The sequence below is a fragment of the Ruditapes philippinarum genome, unplaced genomic scaffold (assembly GCF_026571515.1).
Source record: "Ruditapes philippinarum isolate M1 unplaced genomic scaffold, ASM2657151v2 ctg73_1_1_1_1, whole genome shotgun sequence".
Taxonomy (NCBI): Eukaryota; Metazoa; Mollusca; class Bivalvia; order Venerida; family Veneridae; genus Ruditapes; species Ruditapes philippinarum.
The window spans coordinates 315,338-336,974 of NW_026857427.1; the positions used below are offsets into that span (position 1 = coordinate 315,338).

Below are 21,637 nucleotides of genomic sequence, written 5' to 3' on the forward strand. Positions count from 1 at the left end.
CAAATATTGATAAAACAGAAAATATCTGTTCTAAAAAAAACCACACAAAACAACAACAACAAAACAACACAATAACAAAAAAAAACAACAACAAACAAACAAAGAATAGAAATGTTATGCATGTATTCAACACTTACCAACAACATCAGTATAAAATTATTTCGTGGTTTGTTTTGAAATTCACACCATAATTATGTATGGTAGTACAGATATTCTATTATAAACCAATGTACTTAAATGTCCATAGACGCGCAAATACCTCCTGTCACAATCACAATTACGGTTTTAAAGTAAAGCATTTTTTCTAGGTAAAAATACAATACACAAATCGGTACTTTAATAAATATAATATAACTGAAAGGGCACAAGCGATGTTGCAGGACAAAATTGTCTTTTTACAAGGGTGACAATAAGAAGTAGCAAAAAGTTGGTCTAATAAGTTTTGGTTCACTTAGATATATTATTATATGTAGCGTTAAAACGATTTTTGTGTTATATTTAATGTGATAGTTCATAACAATATACCGTCAATTACATGGTCCTCTGCATCCAAAGACTATCTGTCAGAGTGAATTTCAACATGCAGATGAAAGAGATTTCAGTTGAATGCAGCAAAAGGCAATTTTAAATTCAGAGATAATATTTGATTGGGCATGAACAAATTTCAATGTCAACGGAGATAAATCTGCATCAATGTATATTGCTTTATTGTCTCTTTTAAATATTCCCATGGCTCAGAAATGCTCGAGTCGATCTGGGAATAGAATGCTATTTTTTGGTATATTTCACTCTTTATTTAATTAGAATCTAATAATCACTTAAGATGTCTCCATTGAAACAAAATCCAGTTAATTGTTACAAATATTCTTCAATATTATATCAGTTTTTTTATTCTTTTTGACATAAAATGTTGCCTTAAATCCACTATTTGGTAAAGTTTTTGCAGCTGTTAAATTGATACTGATGCTATTTTTGATACATAACGAAACATTTGCGCTTAAAACATCTGAGACCATCTTTGTATCTACAAAATATGATAGGAACTTTATTTCTCGTATGTCTTTAAACTGTTAAACTAATACAGATGCTATTTGGAACACATTTAAAAATTAATCTTCAAATATCAGAGAACACGATGTTTGATAATATGTAAAGTAGGACTATGGATGCAACAATGAGTGTTGATGCTCACTTACTAGAAATATTTACACTAATGGTAATAGCTAGTGAGATATATTTTATTTCAGTGCTACACACAGTTGTCCTTTTACCACGTTACAATATTTTATCTAGGATACTAAAATACAATTGTGCGGGTAATGATTAAAGATGACATTGTACTTTGACATCAAGTTATTGTCTGAAAAAGACGTCAAAAAGGATTGGCAATCCGAGAAATCCTAATAAGGTCCCTAATTGGGAAAAAACACTTCTGAGATACGTTTTGACTTGCATGTGGGTTTTATGAAACTGAACTATAACCTTGCTTATTGCATTTATGTTAAACACAATTTATCTTTAGTAGAATAACAATCAAGAGAGTGATATATAACAGATCAGCTTATTTATGCAATAAAAATGAAAAATAGTTCGGCATTTATATTTTATGAGTAAACCATGCAAGCATTTTGCCAGAAACCTTCATGACTCATTTGAAAATAAACAGAGATAATGATCTTAAATGAGAAGGAAAGGAAAGAGAAGTTACAAGTGCACACCTTCAAAAACATACACATTTTTACTCTTACAGGTGCATGGCTCATTTATTTGATCTCTTACTTCATAATGTATTTCATGTTTGTACGGACCCAAAAAAATATTCAAAGAACTTTGATATAAAGATTAAACAACATTATGCCATGACTAGATATTCATTATATATGTTTATTTTTGATATAATATAACGCACATAGAATCTGAAAAACATGTAGCTAAACGCAACTACAGTGGACAATCAATGGACATAATTGCGTGCCAACGTTGTATTATCAATATTTGAAATATGCTATTTGTAGACAAATTTAGGGTTTTTAAAAGAAAAAAATTGAACGTGATTAAACACCTGCTTTCCTTGAAAAGTTCCTTGTTTTGATTAATTATTTTATCCACTTGTTTTTATTTCAAGGCCATTGTGGTAAATAAGTTGCTGCGCATGTTTTATTTCCAGTCATATATCTTGAGTTAATGTGAATATAAGTAGGTATTAACCAAACTTTCATTTATTTATTCAAAGCGATTTTGCTCATGCTAACATAACACATTGACGCTTTTTCGAGAAAATAAATTAAACACTTTTTTGCAAATATAATTTAATCGCATGATGTGGAAATATCATAAAATATTCTCTTATATGAATTTTGAAAATGCCAAAGAGTAACAAAACACGAGCTGTCTTCTTGTTTATCAAAACTTATAGAATTTGAAAATATATGTACAACATTTGTTAACAAATTTAACCTTTTTTAGCCAATAAGTACATATACTAATTATATAATTACATTGCAACACTCTTTTCTTTCTAAAAAGAATCTGAGGGATACAATCATAATGTTTAAAGAAAAGAAAGAAAAAATAATGGCCCTCCTGAGTTTTAAACCAAAGACCCTCAGTCACAGTGCAGTTGACAGTAATTCCAGCTTTACTTTAAATACTCTTCAATTTAGAAGTAATGTACCGGGAGTATTCTACCTTTACTATTGTAAAAAAAGGTAATGGAAATAACTAAACATGTCTGTAAATATTTGAAGAAATGCATTTTGTACGGCAATTATATCTTTATTTTGAAAATCTGAAAAGTAATTTTGTGACAGTTTATGATAAGAAATGTTGTAGTTGATAAGTGTTATATTTGTATTTTTTTATACATATGCAAAGTTGATATTAAAACAAATTGATGGGAGGAAACTTTTTTCATTAGAATACGTAAACGTAAATTGCAAAAACAGAATTTTAAAATAATTTAGTGACTAAGTGACTTAACACGCACAAATATTCGGAAGATTATTGGTGATAATGCTCACATATTGTTCGATATTCAAATTCGATTAAAATAAGATAGCTCATTGGCTAGACCTCATCAATTTACTATTCAATAAGGAAATTAAATCATAATTTTACTGATTATAAAGTTTAACAGAGGAAATTAGGGTATTGAAAGTGACAATATGCCCATCCAGGTTTAAATGTCCAGTGAACAGGTAAAAATAAAAAATAACCTGACATATTGTCGTAACTGTGTTCAATTATATATTTTACAAACTACTTGTTTTACGACATTTTGAGACAGAGACAAATAATTCAACAGACAAAATCACAAATTTAAAATAATGTGACCGTATATTTTTGTATGAATGTATAAAAAAGATGAAAACCAAAACCTTTTTGTTTTATAGCATGGCAACAGGCATGTCATTTGAAATTAGATTGCATTTGTTTTGTTTTTGAAATATTGGTTACAATTTCATGAATTATACTTCAACATTATTGGACTGTATATTCTGTTAAAAAACATCTTGTAAAAGGCTGTTTCTAGGAAACATTTATCATACAAAAAATTACATGAAAATTACAGACTCGGTTTGATTGAATATGTACAGAGGAATAATGAAAAAGTGCACATTCCTCACGCCCCGATAGCATCGGATTGAGCTCCACTCAATTTTCAACACGTTAAGTGCTGAAATCAATGATCCCGAAGGACCAGAAAAATATAACAACACTTCAGCCTTGAAAACTATTTATGCCTTACGTCAGCATTTAGAGGCTTATTTTACACGATTCATCACTTTGTTGCATTTAAGGACATAAACTGTTTCATTTGAGAACATAAACAGATCCCATAAGAACTAATTACATTCTGTTTTAACCTATGATCAAAGTAATTGATTCATTAGATCAATCAATTCGCACATCAGTGAGGATCAATGCTATTTCATTAATAAAAACTTTCAAGTTATTTCAGCTCTTCAGATAGGCGAAGCGGTTAAAGCCATGTTCAAATGAATGAATCTATTTGAACGGCAGCAGCCATTGTATGATAAAAAATAATTGCTATACAGACAGAAAAATCATTTGGACTTAATTTCATTTGTTACAGACTCTTGGGGGAAAATATGTATTGGCAATTGTTACACACATTGGTTTCTCTTAGCGTAGTTGATTTTCTGCTTCGAATGCATGTTGGCAAAGAGGAAACATTCATTGATATATAACATACTTTATCTAGTGGAAACATGCTCGCTTCAGCCTTGAAAACTATTTGTGCATTACGTCAGCATTTGTAGAAATATGTAAACGTGGATTTTGATTTAAGCAAAATATGCATGTTTCATGTGAATTGACATAACGTGATAACTGTAATAGGAAAAACTAAATATTTCTTACACATTCTTTTGGTAATAACCATACTATAATTGAAGTGATTTATAAGATTTTATTCAGGAATTTTTGCACAAGTATGCTTAGGACTTTCCGATGTTCTGTAGAATAGTTTTGTTTGGAAAATATGTAATATAATATCAGGACAACTTGACAATACTAAATGTACGGTGATTACTCTTGATGACAATAATATGTGGATTATGATATGTCAAGTGTCTTAAAAGTGCAATGTGATATACAGGAATAATGGGTCAGTTTTGGACGAAAATTTTCAAACATAAAGACGTCAGGATATTACTCCTAGGTATACTTATTTACTCAATAAACATTTCATTATTTTAAATATTAATCATCTGTCTACATAACAGCAATATAGTTTTATTTTAGACCTAGTTATTCACGGATAGTCAAACCCTTTAACCAATCGGACGGGTCGCATTGTACTGTTTTTAAACACAATTGCAATCGTAATAATTAACTGCATTACAAAAAAGTTTATTTTATATGCTACTGTTCTGTTAGTTGTCTCCATGGTAGAAAATCAATGTCTCAAATGTTGTTATATAATTTATTTTTCCTACACTGTCATGAATATATTAGCTGAATTAATGAGAAATGCTGACCTCAGGAAACATTTGCAACGTAAAGTAACAGGAGTCAATGTAATTATAGACCTTTTTTCAGAACTGATTACACTATGAAATGCGTAATCCCTTGATATTTCTAAATATTTATTTATATATGGTTACACAGGAGTGTGATAAACATTTCAAATTTGAAATTTTAGCAAGTTTCCCCCATCAAATAACCCATTATTTATGCCTTACAAATCATCAATGAGTTTAATTCATCAGCATGTTCTATAAAACCATATTCATTCATTTCAGCGGCAGGGACAGAAATTGCACTTTCAAATTATATAATGGACAAGTAGTGCTTTGAATTGGGAACTGTGCAAAAGTAATTTAAACAGTTTATTATCAAATTACTAAAAATATGAGCACTTGGTATGGCCATACTGAACGAACTATATGCGCGGTGTATGTTAAACTAAAATGGTTATTGCACAGTATGTCGTAAAACTAACTGAGATAAAATAAAATCAGAGTTCAAAAAATGATATAATACCCAATCATTTAGCATATTATAGTATTATAATGAGTCCCCTATTCAGACCAGTAGTAACAAAACAGGCAAATCCAATGTTTTATTTCTAGTAAAAAAGGATAGACATGAAACATATCTCTAGACAAAACCGTGCAAAACAGTGGAGTGTGGAGGTACCCGTGTCCTATTTAGTTCATAATAAGTTGCTATGCTACTGTTTTGAAAAGTACAGTAATCTTGGTAACTTAATTTTGCAATTCAAGAAGGTCATAAAAATATTCATCCAGTTTAAGTTCACCTTTTCTCAAACAGTAGTACTATGTTATTTTAACCTAAAAATCTAATGAGACAAATCAAAACCACGATTTCCATTTATGGAAATAGGAAATATTTTATCGTCAGACTGTGTCTCATTATTTAAGAGGGGAAAGACGGCAGCGTATTAACCCCCAATATATAATATGGTATAATCTGACAACAATTGTAATTTTCTCACTAATACTAATACTAAGATACTAATTTTCGCCGTTCCTAGACAGCGATATATTCATTCAATTAACACGATTTGAATATTTCTACATTGACACCGTCAATCAAAGCTAATAGTTTAATATCACATTATAACAAAATGGACGTCAAAAAAACTTCAAATAGGATTCACCCAACTGCCATGTTTGTCGGGTTATTCGTGCAACTGTACGAAATCAGTACCAATCTTTAGGCTCTTGCAGGGAAAACACAGCAAATTGCAATATGTTTTGCTACATGTCATTTCTGGTAAGAGTATGTAGTCTTAATAACAGTATATTTTGTTTTCTTTCCAAAACTTGCACTTAAAGACAAAAGCTTATTAAATGCTCATTTCCGGGCGAATTTAATAGTATGACAGTTTTATTGCATAATACCTATAATAAAGCAGGTCGGTTATAGTCCGTTTAAAAAAACTTCGCAAAGCAGTTTGTTAATTGCATGAATCAAAACATGAGTAACTGACGTAAGTTGCTAATTATTTTTGCCGATTGATGCACTTATTAAGTAGCGCATGTAGTCCAACTAATTGTACTACGCGTTTAGTTATTGTGATATTTTTTATGTGTAATATCTCCCAGATTCTAACCCAGAACAAAAAATATCTGAGAATCTAGCTTAGCAACGGAATGGAATGGACGAGTAAACCAAGTATTTATGTTGGTTTTATGTGTTGACCACATACAATAAAGGTATTAGGCAAGAAATGAAATATCATTTCTATATTCATGGCTGAACGGCGATTCCAAGCATTTTGGAAAAGAAAACTTGTATCAACAGGATTGAATATTTATTGAGACTTTGATGTACGTAAATGCTGACTATGCTGAAAAAATATATATTATAGATTTAGAAGATTCACAAAACAAAGTCAATACAACTCGATATTGCATGGCCAGCTTTCATTGTTATCATATTCTCAGGTTTTATGTAATTATACATCAATTTAAAATGTGGTGATAAGAATGAAATCTATTGATTTTTTTCAAAGCAGAACGAATTATGTTGTAAGCTATAAAGGTAATTGTAACATTGAAAGATTACAACTAATTATGAGATTTTACAAGTTTGATTACAATAGATTAACAAATTTTCCTGGGATATGTGCATATCCCATTTTAAAGTAACTCCACTGAGGTCCAAAAGCCTAAATAATCATGCATGAATTTCTATCATAGATCAGCCTGGACATTTAAAACAAAATAATGCAAAATAGATATTTGAGAAATATACTCAGAAATTAATTGAAAATCGTATTTTTAAAATATTCAATCCAGTTAAGCGAAAAACTTTTGTAATTTTGGGTCATTTTCAACAATTAATATAATTATTCTGAAAAACTGAAAGAGCGAATAATCACATATTATTGGTCTATACCAACATCAAATGGAACATTAATCTCGAAAAATTATTTCCAGTTCCTACATGTCATAATACCTCATTGAGTCCCTATTATGATAGGTATATTAACAGTCTCAAAGGAAAATCCAAAGAAACACATTATCAAAATGTTATTTGATCGATGCCTTAATCCCCCTGTTTGAATTGCAAAATTATTTTACTTAGATGAATGCACTTTTTAAAACAGTAGCATAGCAACTTCTTATGAATAAATTTAAAGATCCTGGAATATTTGTAAACGTAAATTCATGTTGTTTAGTGAACACTTTCATTTGACATTACAAAGCCTCCCTTAGGAAAGATTTAACATGCAAAGTAAGGTTTCAATACATCATTTCAAAAGTAAAATATTAAGAAAGTAACACCTTTCTTCATTATTTTTTTTAATATTCTGTTTTACGCAATTCTTTAAATCATACCGGTTACTTGCAACTAAAGGATAGGATGGGTCAGGTCAGGTCTGGACAAGGATTTTCAAACGTAAAGAATCAATGATATTAATGATTGGTATGTTACTAGATCATATTGTTTTATAAACGTCTCTATATTTCAATATCAGTTTATTAAATTTGCACAATCATAGATTATATTGAATGTGTGTATGTTCAAAACTGAATTTACGGAATGAGTTGCACAAAAATATATTAATATGCGAGCCTCTGCCGAACATAAAAAGTGTTCAATAAATTTAGTTATACACGTATAAGGAACTTACGCCGTCTGCCAAAACAGACTGGAATATCAAACTCGAGGGTACCTACTACGTCTTCCATTATGTTACAGAATACTGTATCTTGTTGCAAAAGTTGAAACAATGTATAATCATTATCATTCCTGACAAATTGCTTTACTTTAAAAAAACATTAAAAAATGTATGATTGTATGTTTAAAAAAGATAAAAATGTCCGTAAAAATGTTGCATTTTTCCTTTATCTAAATGGTTAAAAAATTAACCTGCAAAAAGGTGACATTCAATAGAATTTAATAACCAGTTGTTAAGTTGAAGGTTTAACATAAAACAAAATGCTAACATATACAATTATTTCACTTAAAAATCTACTCTTTCTTAATAATTTACTGTTTTGCAAGATCAATAAAATAATTTCTGTAGAGTATTTATCATCATTTGTAGAATGAATTTTAATTTTGATTGACATTGAACACTTAAATGAATATATCCGTATATATACTTCTAATATTGTGTATTTTATGTTGCTGTGCGATTGATTTTTATAGCATAGGTTCGCACATGCCGAAAAGTAATAATTCATTTAAGAATTATGCTGTTTTTCTTTTAAGAAACGCTTGACTTAGTTTTATAAGTCCGTTATAGAAATGTGAAAATCACATCTGTCCAGGTAAAAAAGCGTGTCTGTGGTTGATGTTTTTCAGGTGGCGAATGCAAAAACGCATGTAAAATATATTGGCAATTTTACATCTCAGGCATGTCATTTATATCATAGATTTCTAGTTAAATAGTTGCCATGTTCACATAATGATTCTGTACAAGTATCCTTTGGATAAGTAATGATCACTTATCAAGCATTCTAATATATACGTTACTTTAAAAAAAACAGTAATGTCTAAACGAATTTGATAAATGTTGCACTAAGAAACATTCGGAGAGACATAACCAAATAAACTTTAAATTACATTTTCAAAACCAGCTTTACTATGGAATAAGCTATTTAAAGAACTGCACTATTAAATCGCAATCGCCTTTTGACTCCTTTAGCTTTTAAACAACATTTTCTTCTGCTTAATTGTATTTCATACTGTTCGCTTTCACTCAGAGTTAATAATGGCATGCCTGTTGGCAATTTGGATTTGGATTTTACATTTATTTATAATAATTGTTGTGATTTGAATCCATAGAGATTAAATGTGCTTTCTTTTGAACTGAAACATGTGTTGGAAATGACGTAAATGTGCAATGAACATACGCTTGCCTGATTTTATACTCCTGCAAATCATGAATCTTTATTCGCCTAAGCATGGAATATTCTAAATACGTTGCAAAAACATTGAGTCTGGCTTGCCAACTATTTCTTACATGTATACATACAATATCTCTTAAATTAAAGAGTCAGATTTTCTCACAAACATTCAGGCAGAATCAAACTCTTTTTTTAAAATAGATAAATACAGAATCCCTAAAGAAAGCCCAACACGGCAAAATTGAAAATGTTGCAGGCTCGGTTTGATTGAGCCTGTTCATGGACGGTACTGGAAAGTGCAAGTTACCGTCCACGCCCCCTAGCACCGGCTTAAGCAGAATTCAACATTTGAACGTGAAATAGTAAAATTTTGAATTTAAAAACATCCGCAGATGTGTTCATACGGCGGTTATCATGGAACCTTCAATGTGACACTTCTGTGCCATTCCATGAAAAGCGGCATATGGTCCCCAAGTAAAAAAAGGCGTGTGCCCTAAAAGCCTTGCATGGTAACAGAAATATTATAAGTTAAAAATAAAGAGGGAGGGGTATTGGGAAGGGGGCAGACTATTTCAAAGTTAACTGCCATTCAAATGAGGATGACACAAATTCAGATTAAAATTGATAAAACATTTCTCTTTTTTTTAAATTCCCGTTATCATATTCTAAGAACCCAGGCGGCTCGTTAACCATTTAACTAATCGGCCGTGTCGACATGTACTTTATGTTTAAATAATTGTATTTTTAAAACGTTTTCATTTGCAATCTTAATAAATAACAAATTGCATTACAAAAAGTTTATTTGACATGCTACTGTTCTGTTAGTTGTCTACATTATAGAATATCAATGTCGCCAGTGTTGTTATACAATTTACTTTTCCTACACTGTCATGAATAGATAAGCTGAATTAATGAGAAATGCTGATTTCAGGAAATGTTGGCAACGTAAAGTAACAAGAATCAATGCAATTATAGACCTTTGTCAGAAATGATTACACCGTGAAATGTTTAATCACTTGATATTTCTGAAAATATATATATGGTTACACAGGAGTGTGCTAAATATTTAAAATTTTGTTTCAAATTTGAAATATGAGGAAGTCACACCCCCCCCCCCCCCATCAATTGACATTGACTCATTAATTCATCAAAAAGTTTAATTCATCAGCTGGTTCTGTAAAACAGTATTCATTCATAGCAGCAACAGAAGCACAGTTTGCATTTTCAACGCGATTTATGACCAAAACTAAAATGATTATTGTACATTACCTCGGTAAAAATTACTGAGTTAAAATAAAAACAGAGTCCAAACAAAAAGAAAATAATTTCCAATTTTAAAGTCTAAGGATTCTCCTAAGCAAATCTATAGCAAAAGATTATAGTATCATAATCTAATGATTCTCTTATGCAGACCAGAGGTAACAGAACAGGCAAATCCAATGTTTTATTTCTAGTAAAATAGCTGATAGACATGAAACATTTCTCTAGACAACGGTGTAAAAATATTCATCCAGTTAAAGTTTACCTTTTCTCAAACAGTAGTACTATGTTATTTTAACCACTTAACCATTTTGACCATTTAATATCCACTGAGACAAATCAATACGACGATTTCCATTTATGGAAATAGGAAATAGTTTAACGTCAGACTGGGTCTCATTATTTAAGAAAAAAAAAACACACGCAAAAAACGACAGCGTATTTATTAAGATTTTGACAAAAATCGGATTTTATTTAATTTTCTTACTTTTAGATAGATAGATATTCATATAAACACATTTATTAAAATGTCATTTGATTGATGACTTAATCCTCCCTTTTGAAATGCAAAATTTAGTTACCAAGATTAATGTACTTTTCAAAACAGTAGCATAGCATCTTATTATGCACAAAGATTCCCCCCCCCCCCCCCGAGGAAAGATTGAACATGCAAAGTAAGGTTTTAATACATCATTTCAAAAGTTATATTATGGAAGTAAACACTTTTCTTCATTATGTTATTTTTTAGTATTCTATTTTACGCAATTCTTTTTATTATACTGTTTACTTGCAACTAAAGGATATGATGAGTCAAGCTTGGACAAGGATTTTCAAACGTAACGAATCAAGGATATTCATAATTGGTGTGTTGCTGGATCATATTGTTTTATAAACGTCTCTATATTTCAATATCAGTACATAGATAGATAATATTGAATGAGTGTTGGTTCAATACTGAATTTACTGAACGAGTTGTACAAAATTATATTAATATGCGAGTCTCAGTTTAATAATTTTTGTACTAAAATTAATTTTGATTGAAATTGCAATATCCGGTCATTCACAATTATTTTATATTGCTGTGCGACTGATTTTCATAGGTTCCCCGCATGCCGAAACGTAATTATTCATTTAAGACTCATGCCGTTTTTCTTTTTAGAAACGCTTGACTTAGTTTTATAAGTACGTTATAGAAAGGTGAAAATCACATATGTCCAGGTAAAGAAAGCGTGTCTGTCGTTGATGTTTTTCAGGTGGTAAAAACAAAAACGCATGTAAAATATATTGGCAATTTTACATCTCAGGCATGTCATTTATATCCTAGATTTCTCGTTAAATAGTTGCCATGTTTATATCATGAGTCTGTTCAAATGTCCCTATGGATAAGTAAAGGTCACTTATCAAGCATTCAAATATAAACGTTGCTTTGAAAAACGTTAATGTCTCAGCAAATTTAATAAATGTTGTACCAAGAAACATTCAAAAGTGACATTACCAAATATGCTTTAAATTGCATTTTGAAAGATAGATTTACTTTAACGAACTACGGAATAAGCTATTTTAAGAACTGCACTATTAAATCGCCTTCTAAAATCTTAGGTTTTTAAACAACTATTTTTTTTCTTCCAAATTGAATTTTTCATAGTGTTCACTTTCACTGAAAAAGAATTATAAATGACATGTCTGATGGCAAATTGGATTTGGATTTTACATTTATTTATAATAATTGTTGTGATTTGAATCCATAGAGATTAAGTGTGCTTTCTTTTGAACTAAAACACATGTTAGAAATGACGTAAATGTGCAATGAACATACGCTTGCCTGATTTTATACTCCTGCAAATCATGAATCTTTATTGGTCTAAGCATGGAATATTTTCTTAATACGTTGCAAAAACATTGAGTCTGGCTTGCCAACTATTTCTTACATGTATACATACAATATCTTTTAAATTAAAGAGTCAGACTTTCTCACAAACATTCAGGCAGAATCAAACTCTTTTTTAAGCCTTGCATGGTAAGAGAAATATTAAAAGGTAAAAATAATACAGAGGGAGGGGGTTAGGGAGGCGGCCATGATATAGCAGAGTTGCATGCCCTTCAAATGAGGATGAGTACCCGTTCTAATCAAGAAAACGACAGACGCATTTTTTTACTTTAAATGTTTTCGTTATCGTATTCTAAGACCATACAACGTTAGAACAAATTGTATGAACGAGTTTTTATTCTGCTTATACATCTATATGAAAACTGTAGCGAACTTGGGTAGTACAACTTAAATAACTTTATACAAAGTCTAGAGTAGCCACAGCAAACAACTTACATAACAAAACAAAACTGCTCCACACTTTTTAAAAACTGAATGTTGCCGACACCTTTCGAACGATATTTATAGAAATGTCTGTGCGTCACTCGGAGTATTGATAATTTTGCATAGTAAAATATACAATTCAACATAATTATGACAAAATGTGAGGTTATTTTGAACTCACAATTTACACTTAGATAGGCATAATGTCACTTTAATATTTATACATATGACTACATTTCTCTGTACAATAGGGCAAAGCTAATAATAACATACGGAAATGTTTTCTCTTTCTTCTATGATAACGAAAAGTCTTGATTTAAACAATTATGTTAATCATAGATAATTATGATATATTGTCCATTTTTAACGAAGTTTGTTCCACCTTATGATCATTTTGAGCTATTGCTATGGAATATAAAGAAATGAATGATAATGTTAGTGTTCCATACAGGCTAGGACATTTTCTCTAGAATACACAAATATTGCGCTTTAGCTTTTAAATGACGTCATTACAATGACAAAAGAAGAAATACAACTCTTAAAATCAATGCAACGATTTATTTCATTGCTGACTGTGAAAACCATTAATGGATTCAAATATAGTGATTGTATATCTAAATATCGCTTTTAACAATAGGAAAATCAATAGGAATATTTCAATGCAAAGGATAGTCTTCAAGTCGAGAAATAACTTTTTCATTGCATGAATTTATTCGTTACAATATGATACAATTCAATAACATTGCTCTGGAACTATTCGAGTGTTATCTAATTTGATATCATAGTTGTAAAAAATGTTTTGGAATTATTCGAGTGTTCTCTAGTTTGGTAATATAGTTTTAAAAATCAAATATAATTGATTCGAACTTTCTTGTCGGAATGTGAAGTAGTACACATTGTTATTTTGCGAGATTATAATACGAAGGACATGAACGGAAATAAACTTCTGACGTCAATTTTTGTTAGATGATTTGTGATTAACTACTTTTATGATAGTGAATGCCAACATAAACTTACGTTTAGAAAACGAGTTTACTCTGATATATTTTATGGAATTTTCAAATGCATAAATATAAGTTCAAAGTTTGAAAAGTTTACATAGAATTGAAAATGCTCACCCAATGTAATAATTTTATATATCAATTTCTGCATATATTATCCCTCAAAGGAAAAGGAAATGAAATTCAAATAAAAGTTTGCAGACAATTTGATTACGTTTGCTTATAAGAGTAAATGGTGAAAAAGCTTACACGTCTAATAGAGCCAGATTTAGTAGTTTTTTAATGCTTGACAATAATAAGTACTGGAACTCTTGAACCAACGTTCCCGAAAGACAAGAAATAATAACGATACTATAATTACAGACTCAACAAATTTTAAGATAATTTAAGAGATGCAAAACACCATTTAACACCTGCTGTTGCAAAAAAAAATGAAATCGACATCACCGCTCCCCCATCCCCATGAGTCGATATCTAAACCATAAATTCCTTCACAAACATATCTGAATCTAGCCCTTTTTCGTGCTTTTCCATGAAATGATTATCGGAAACAGAGCAGATGCTGTAGAATTATTAGTCACCTTCAAATCCACCTTTGATCTGTAATCGATTTATTGGATAAATCAAATTGCCAAGGTAAATCAATTAGAAATTGCTTTTCCGTTCAAATGTATTTTAGATTGAATGAATATTTATGTTTAGTAATAGGGTTTGTCTGCCTGTTTAAAATAAAACGGCTAAAACTGTTTATTATGGTGAAAACAATGAATGATTAACAGTATAATTCTAGCTCAAACAGGAAAAATAAAGAAACTAGGTTCCTATTTACTCGCATACAATGAGGAAATATGTATCGTAAATTGTGATTTCACAGCGGCTGCTCTCGCGCGTATTTGTTTTTTGCTTTCTTCTAAATGCATGTGCGCCAAACATGAAGTGATGAAATGAATATTATCGCGTGAAAACATGCTTGCTCTGGTCTACCAGATTTGACTCAAATACTTTAGCATAAATTTGAAGAAACCGTTAAACATGGATTTTACTTTTAAGTAGTTCAGTTATGTGTAATTTGTAATTGAAAATATTATTTTCGGGACATTATAGTATGAAACCTGGGGTCATTTTGTACTCATGAAGTGTATTTTTCTATTCGAATGTCTACGTGTAAAATTAAAACATTTTGATAATTTCAATTAAAAATTAAGTAATTCGGATAAAATTAAAGTAAGAATAGAGATGTGACATCAAATGTTGCTATAGCAGTTATAACTATATGGATTTTCTTGTGACACATTGTAAATACCAGAAGTGTATATTGGGATAATTCGGAAAAAATGGGTCAGTTCTGGACGAAAGTATTTAAACACAAAGATGTCAGAATATTACTCTTAGGTATGTTCTTTTTAGAATTTTCGTAGAAAAGAAAAAAATAACAACAAAATATTGAGATTTAATGGAAAAAGTATCTTAAATCACGTTCTTCTTTTTAGAATACTACAATTATAGAAGAACATATATTTCAAACTTGTATATAACATCATCTTGCTGTATTTTAGAGTAAGATTTTAAAAAAAGTAATGATTGGAGATCTTATTGAGAGATTCTAGTGGTCCTAGAAAATAAGAGTCATATGTTACAAAGTCGATACGTTGTTGCTCTTTCATACGAAGAATTTTTCAAAATGTTCATTTTTGTCTTTTAAACCATAAAGTAGAGTGAAACAATATAGAATCATTATAAAATAAAATTATTCCTTATTAAAGAGGAATTGATGTTTTTTATTATTTGTTTCCTAATCCAGTCTTTCTTCGTTGCAATCTGTAAAGTTTGAATATGCACCTTTTTTAAATTATTATATTAAATGAAGGATTTCAATTGAAATTTTGTATATGCACATTTTGTTGTTTTATTATATTAAATCTAACCAAGTTAGAAATAGACCAGAACAGTGGGTCAAATATCAGTCTAGTCTTTCAGTTGAAAGATATAAGTATTTTGGTAATAACGTTAGTAACTTGACAAAAATGAAACAAAACAATGAGTCAAACGTTAACCACAAGTGCCAGGTGATTAACAAAAACCATTCTAGAGGAACGCTGCCTGAAGCAGTGTTAACACCAGTATATTGATTGTAGGTAGATATGACAAAATTTGACAGGTAATCAGAAAGTGGCTAAGCGAGAAAGTAACTTCTGCTAATCATTAGAAATAATCTACAAACCTGCAACACATATCTGAGAAACTTTATTTTCGTGTTTACTGCATGTTACAAGCTCTGCTGCAGAATACTTTCTTTCACTGTCATATTTTTTTGTAAAATCAAAAGTTTAGTTTTATCTCGTATTTCCAAACCACACAAAAGTAGATAAGAAGTGCACAGGTGGTAAACTTTTAGCGAATCAAAATATTTTGCTATGAGTTATACTTAAGCATATATTCACATATTTTAGTAAAACAGTTTCACAAACATTCATTTAACATGTAAGTGACAATAAGATGTGTTTAAAATCTAAAAAAAAGCACTATTAATTTTAATAAATTTGATTAAGAAAACATTTGTATATGGGAAAGAATCTCGTTCTAAATGGCATAAAATCATTTTCCAAATTGTGATTTCACTAACAAACAATTAATGATACGCAAAGCGATACCGTTAAGGGGAATGCAAAATACATTGGCTTGAAATGTTGGTTTCAAAATGGAAGTTTTAAGAGCAGTTGGTATTAAAGTTCTTTCACATGATTTTGAGACAGCATGATTATTTAGAAATGTATTTTTAAATGCAGCTTTGATTTCATGAAATACCGCTATTTTCTCACAATATCATTTTTGAAAATTTAATATTTCAAACAATATTTTTTGTTTGTTGTAACTTTCCATGTTGCCTCTAGAAACTTTTTATTTCATAACAACCATCTTGTTTTTGTTCTAAATTACATTTTCCTTATCATTTAAAAATTTAATCATGAAGCATTTCAAATGAAGTTTGTACAACTTTTTTGCCAATTATTTACAAATATTTATACAAAAGATTATTAATTGAATCTGTAAAGACTAATGGTTCTAGGTTTTAAATTGAAACACATGTTAAAGTGATGTCGTTAATGTTTAATGAACACATGTTTGGCTGATTGTATATATTTTTAGAGCATGGATAAGAATTCCATAGACCTAAAACAACATAATCCGCTGTTAAACAATGAATATTTGATTTGCCAAATGTTTCTTACGTTAAACATGTAACAGTTTTTTAGTGAACGGCCGTGAATAAAACAATGCCGCTTTTTTCTGCAAAGTCTAAAACAATTGTATAACATTTTAAAACATGAATTGTGATTAGTAAGGACAAAACAAAAAAAACAAATCAAAAACACAAAGAAAAAACAATCTATCAAACAAAAAAAAACGAGCACTTTAAATTGGCACATTCAGAAAGGTCTGAATTTGATGATTAATTTTCAAAAACATTCAAAATCTAGACTCTTTCACACCTACATTTGGCTAACAATTCAACAGTGTGAACTACAGGTTCTGCGGAATAAGTCCGCTGTAAATCAACAATTTATCAAAGTAATCGATTTATTGGATTAATTCAATTACAGGTGACTCAATTAGGAACTGATTTTCCGATAATGTAATGTTAGATTTAATGTATCTTCATGTTAAGTTGCAGAGTTTATCTGCCTCCTGAAATGAAATAGCTTTATTAAGATATCAGTGTGATGGAAACAATGTATAACAGAATTATTCTAGCTCAGACTGGAACAGAAAGATGAACTAGTTATCTAGTTACGAGAACTCACATACAATGAGAAAATATGTATTGCTAATTGTGAATTCATAGTGGCTGCTCTCACGCGAACTTGTGTTTTTTGTTCTATCAGAATGCATGTAGGCGAAAGAATAGTGTTCATGCATTTATAGAGTATACGTCATTGCATGAAAACATACTGGCTTTAGACAAGACGATTTTACTTTTAAACAACTTTGTGTTTTTTTGAATATGTAAAAGTGGCTTTTAATCAAATTCATTTTTGATTGTTTTGATATGTTCCAAACGGATTTGGAACTACCATTCTCGGAAAAGAATTTTTGTGTAAAAAAATCAAGTACTGTCAAAGTGAAAACAATTGATTTCATTCAAGACATTTTGATAAGATTATAATGGCAAATAAAGAGATGTGATATTATATATAGTTTAAGGAGTTGTAAATATTATATTTTGTTATTTAATGTGATATGTTTTGAACTTGTTTTGTGATATTCCAAAATAATGGGACAGTTTTGGACAAAAATATTCAAACATAAAGACGTCAGGATATTGCTCTTAGGTAGGTTTACTTTATGTAGTTTTTATACAAATAACAAAGAATTCTAGGAGATTTGATTTATTATATATAAAAGTTTTCATTGAAATCTTTTATATTTTTTTTAAAAATAAACATGATATTCAAATTTGTATTAAGTCCCGTCAAGGTATATACCTGCAAGAATAATATAAATAAAAAAGAAATAATGTGTATCTACAGACTTTTTCAACTCGATTGTGTGGGAATCTTACTGGACTAATTGGAGGTGATCTTTACAAATTAGCGGTAAATTAGGATCGATAGTAATAGGAATCGTGTATGACAAGAAACTAACTTGTTTCCTGAAATGTACCTAGTTCCATATGCTATGAATGAATAAATATGTACAAATGCTTATGTAAATTGAAGATAAAAAGTAAACTGTGAAATGACATCATTACAATTGTTTGTAAAACTACGTTTAACTTTAAAACAATGAGTCAAATGTTACGTAATTGTAGTTAATCACAGGTGTTGGGCATTACGCATACCTTTCTAAAGGAACATTGCCTGCAGCCATAGTCTGGTGTAAACATAGGTATACTGATTATAGATAAAATATGACAATTTTGACAGGTATATCAGAAAGTGGCTGAGAGTGAAGATAATTGAATTAACACTGTACTATTTATCATAGGAAACAATCTACAAATCTTGTAAATTCCATGCAGCAAGTATTCTTTGAAGATGCCAATGTAAACGTTGGCTCAGAACAATTTGCATGCTCTCAAATTTTATTGGAACGGTTTTTGCTTTGGAAGTATTTGGCTTTACACAGAGAACAGTAGATATTTGTATTTCTAGCTTGATAATTATAATTTTGTAATGTGCAATAGCTTGGGTTTAAACACCTGGAATTCTCATGTTTGATCTACAAGTATAAATAGTCGGGCAAACATGCAAATCATTAAAAGGTTGCAATAGTTTCCAATAACTGACAATTAAACCAGGATGGCAAGAATTAGAATTGTTGTAATTTTGTTACATTGAAATAGTACACGATACTGAAAATACTGCTTAGAACTCTTTATATCTCCTTTGATAATTACTTTAATAATCGTTTTAGCATTTACATAAAAATAATTATTTTAAAATGTACATAAAGTAATTGTTTCAAAGCTTTTATGACAAAATTTGCATGCTCTCAATTTTTATTGTTACGTTTTTTGCTTTCGATGTATTTGGCTATACACAAATATTAGACAATTGTATTTCTAGAACAATCAAAAGCCTTTAAGCCTAAATTTGATAATTATCATTTTGTAGGGAAATGTGCAATAGCTTGGGTTTAAACACCTGGAATTCTCATGTTTGATCTATAGGTATAAATAGTCAGGCAAATGTACCATTAAAAGTGTACAATAGTTTCTATAAATGTTAGTCAATGACTGGCAATTAAATAAGGATGGCAAGAATTAGAATTCTTGTAATTCGTCCTAATTGAAATAGAACACGATGCAGAAAATATTGCTTGGAACTCTAAATATCTTATTTTAATAATTGCTTTAAAGAATGTTAACGTTTTACATTTACAAAAAATAATTATTTTGAAATGTACTTAAAATAATGGTTTCAAAGCTTTTAAGTATTTTTTTTTAATTTTATTTATTTTTTTCCCTCTAAATGACCTCTCACTCCTTAATACTTCAAAATATTAGCAAAATGTGTGTATGGTGAAAAATTGTGTCATAATTATACTTTTACTTCCTTTCTAGTCCATAGGATTTCTTTTTCTAGTCGGCAGATACCCTTTAGTTAGTTCAAGAACATTTTATAGTGATGAGTATTCTCAAGCATATTTTATCGTTAATAGATTTTCTGATTTTAAAGTCTTGTAATAGCTTCAATAACTTTACCCCAACCATAATATAGCGGATATTGAATGGATGTAGGTTCATTAACAAATTGAACGAGTTGGATAAAATTGTATTGTTTGAGCATCTGGCCTCTGAATTTCTTCAAACTTTGAATGAACCAAATCCATTACAAAATATTCAGTAGGTAACTGGTTAACTATGAATGTAGAATGTTAGTGACATGCATGACAGGTAAATTTGGCAGTAGCTTACACCACGAGATGATTGCATTTACCACCTGAACCATTAATCACGGGTAAATAACCCTTGTTATTTTCATTACCTGAAACAAAATGTGATTCACACAACTTTATGACAGACAATGCATGGAATTCTAAAATATGTATTCTTGGTTTAAAAACAAAAGAAATCATTATAAGATATTAACATTATTATACTGTATTTGCAACAACTTGATTTGTAATGAAAACACATGTCTTTAATACAGATTGAAATATATTGATAACACGGACTACTTATCAATGCATCTTATTGTTTACAGAAGTTTTGTTTCTTGTTAAGTTTCTTTTAAAGCATCCTTCGTTACAATTCACAATTTTTTTATACTGTTTTCTTCTTTGTGACACACTTCTAAAAGCAGACACTACTCGGTAAAATGTATTTCTGCACAAATTTGGAGAGCACAGTACATGGTCTTTCAAATGGTAGTCAAGGCATATACTAGTAGCTGATATCTTACTTTGTTATGCGTAATCACAAAATAAAGCGATCGAGTAAGGAGTTCTATTGAAAATTGTTTATAAGAATGACACAATTTAATATTTCAAAACAAATTTACATTGTTTTTGTATGATTTGCTAAGTTTCATTGGGTCAAGTGCCAAATTTCGCAATTATAAGTTACTCTTTTTACCACATGCACTAGCCGCTGTTACGACTCCGTAAAAACGGTCTATCAAGGCCGTGCACATACTTGTTTCATATTTAATGAAAACAGTTCTTGTTTTAGCTTGTGATCAAAAAAGAATATGATATTCATGTAGGTTCATTTCTAACTTTATACTTTTATCTTTGTTGAATCCTTTCAATAAAATGATATCATATTAGACAAAGGGTGGCATGACTTCTCCACTTAAATATTATCCAATAAGAAACACAAATTATTATCAGTTTCTAAAATAAAATATATACTTTAATAACCATACAAATTATAGAACAAATGGAGTATAAATGTTACAATTAAAATGTTTTGACCTCGTCAAATGTATTTCACAAGGTGGAACTAAATTTATATTTCTAAAAACAATTTTTTTCTCTCTTTATTTTGAGAAAATACGATGTTTGTTTTACGTTTGGGAATCGAAACTATCTTTGTCCTTCATCAAATGCGTGTGCGTATGTCGTTAATCTACAATGTCACATTTGTCTACGCCTACATGCAAAGAGCAGCAGAATTCAATCACAACGCCTACGTTTACAGGAAAGCTTTTAACTTAAATTGCCTTTAACACATAACAGATACTTTTATTGCTCAGTCGTTATAGAGT

At 29.8% G+C, this 21,637-nt stretch overlaps 1 protein-coding gene across 5 annotated transcripts in view; it reads left to right on the plus strand.

Annotated features, from left to right (window-relative positions):
* The window catches only part of LOC132749717 (ADP-ribosylation factor 1-like), a 47,125-nt gene that overhangs the window by 19,439 nt on the left and 6,049 nt on the right, over positions 1-21,637 (plus strand). Inside the window, exon 1 of one of the 5 annotated variants that reach the window (XM_060739595.1) lies at positions 4,372-4,684. The exons of 2 other annotated variants lie outside the window; for them this stretch is intronic. In XM_060739595.1, coding sequence (XP_060595578.1) covers positions 4,627-4,684 — 58 coding nt within the window. In that variant the 5' untranslated portion in view covers positions 4,372-4,626. Of the gene's footprint in view, positions 1-4,371; positions 4,685-15,101; positions 15,318-17,685; positions 18,257-21,637 lie in introns of those variants that run through there. 2 more of the 5 variants (XM_060739594.1, XM_060739593.1) reach the window with 2 other exon arrangements.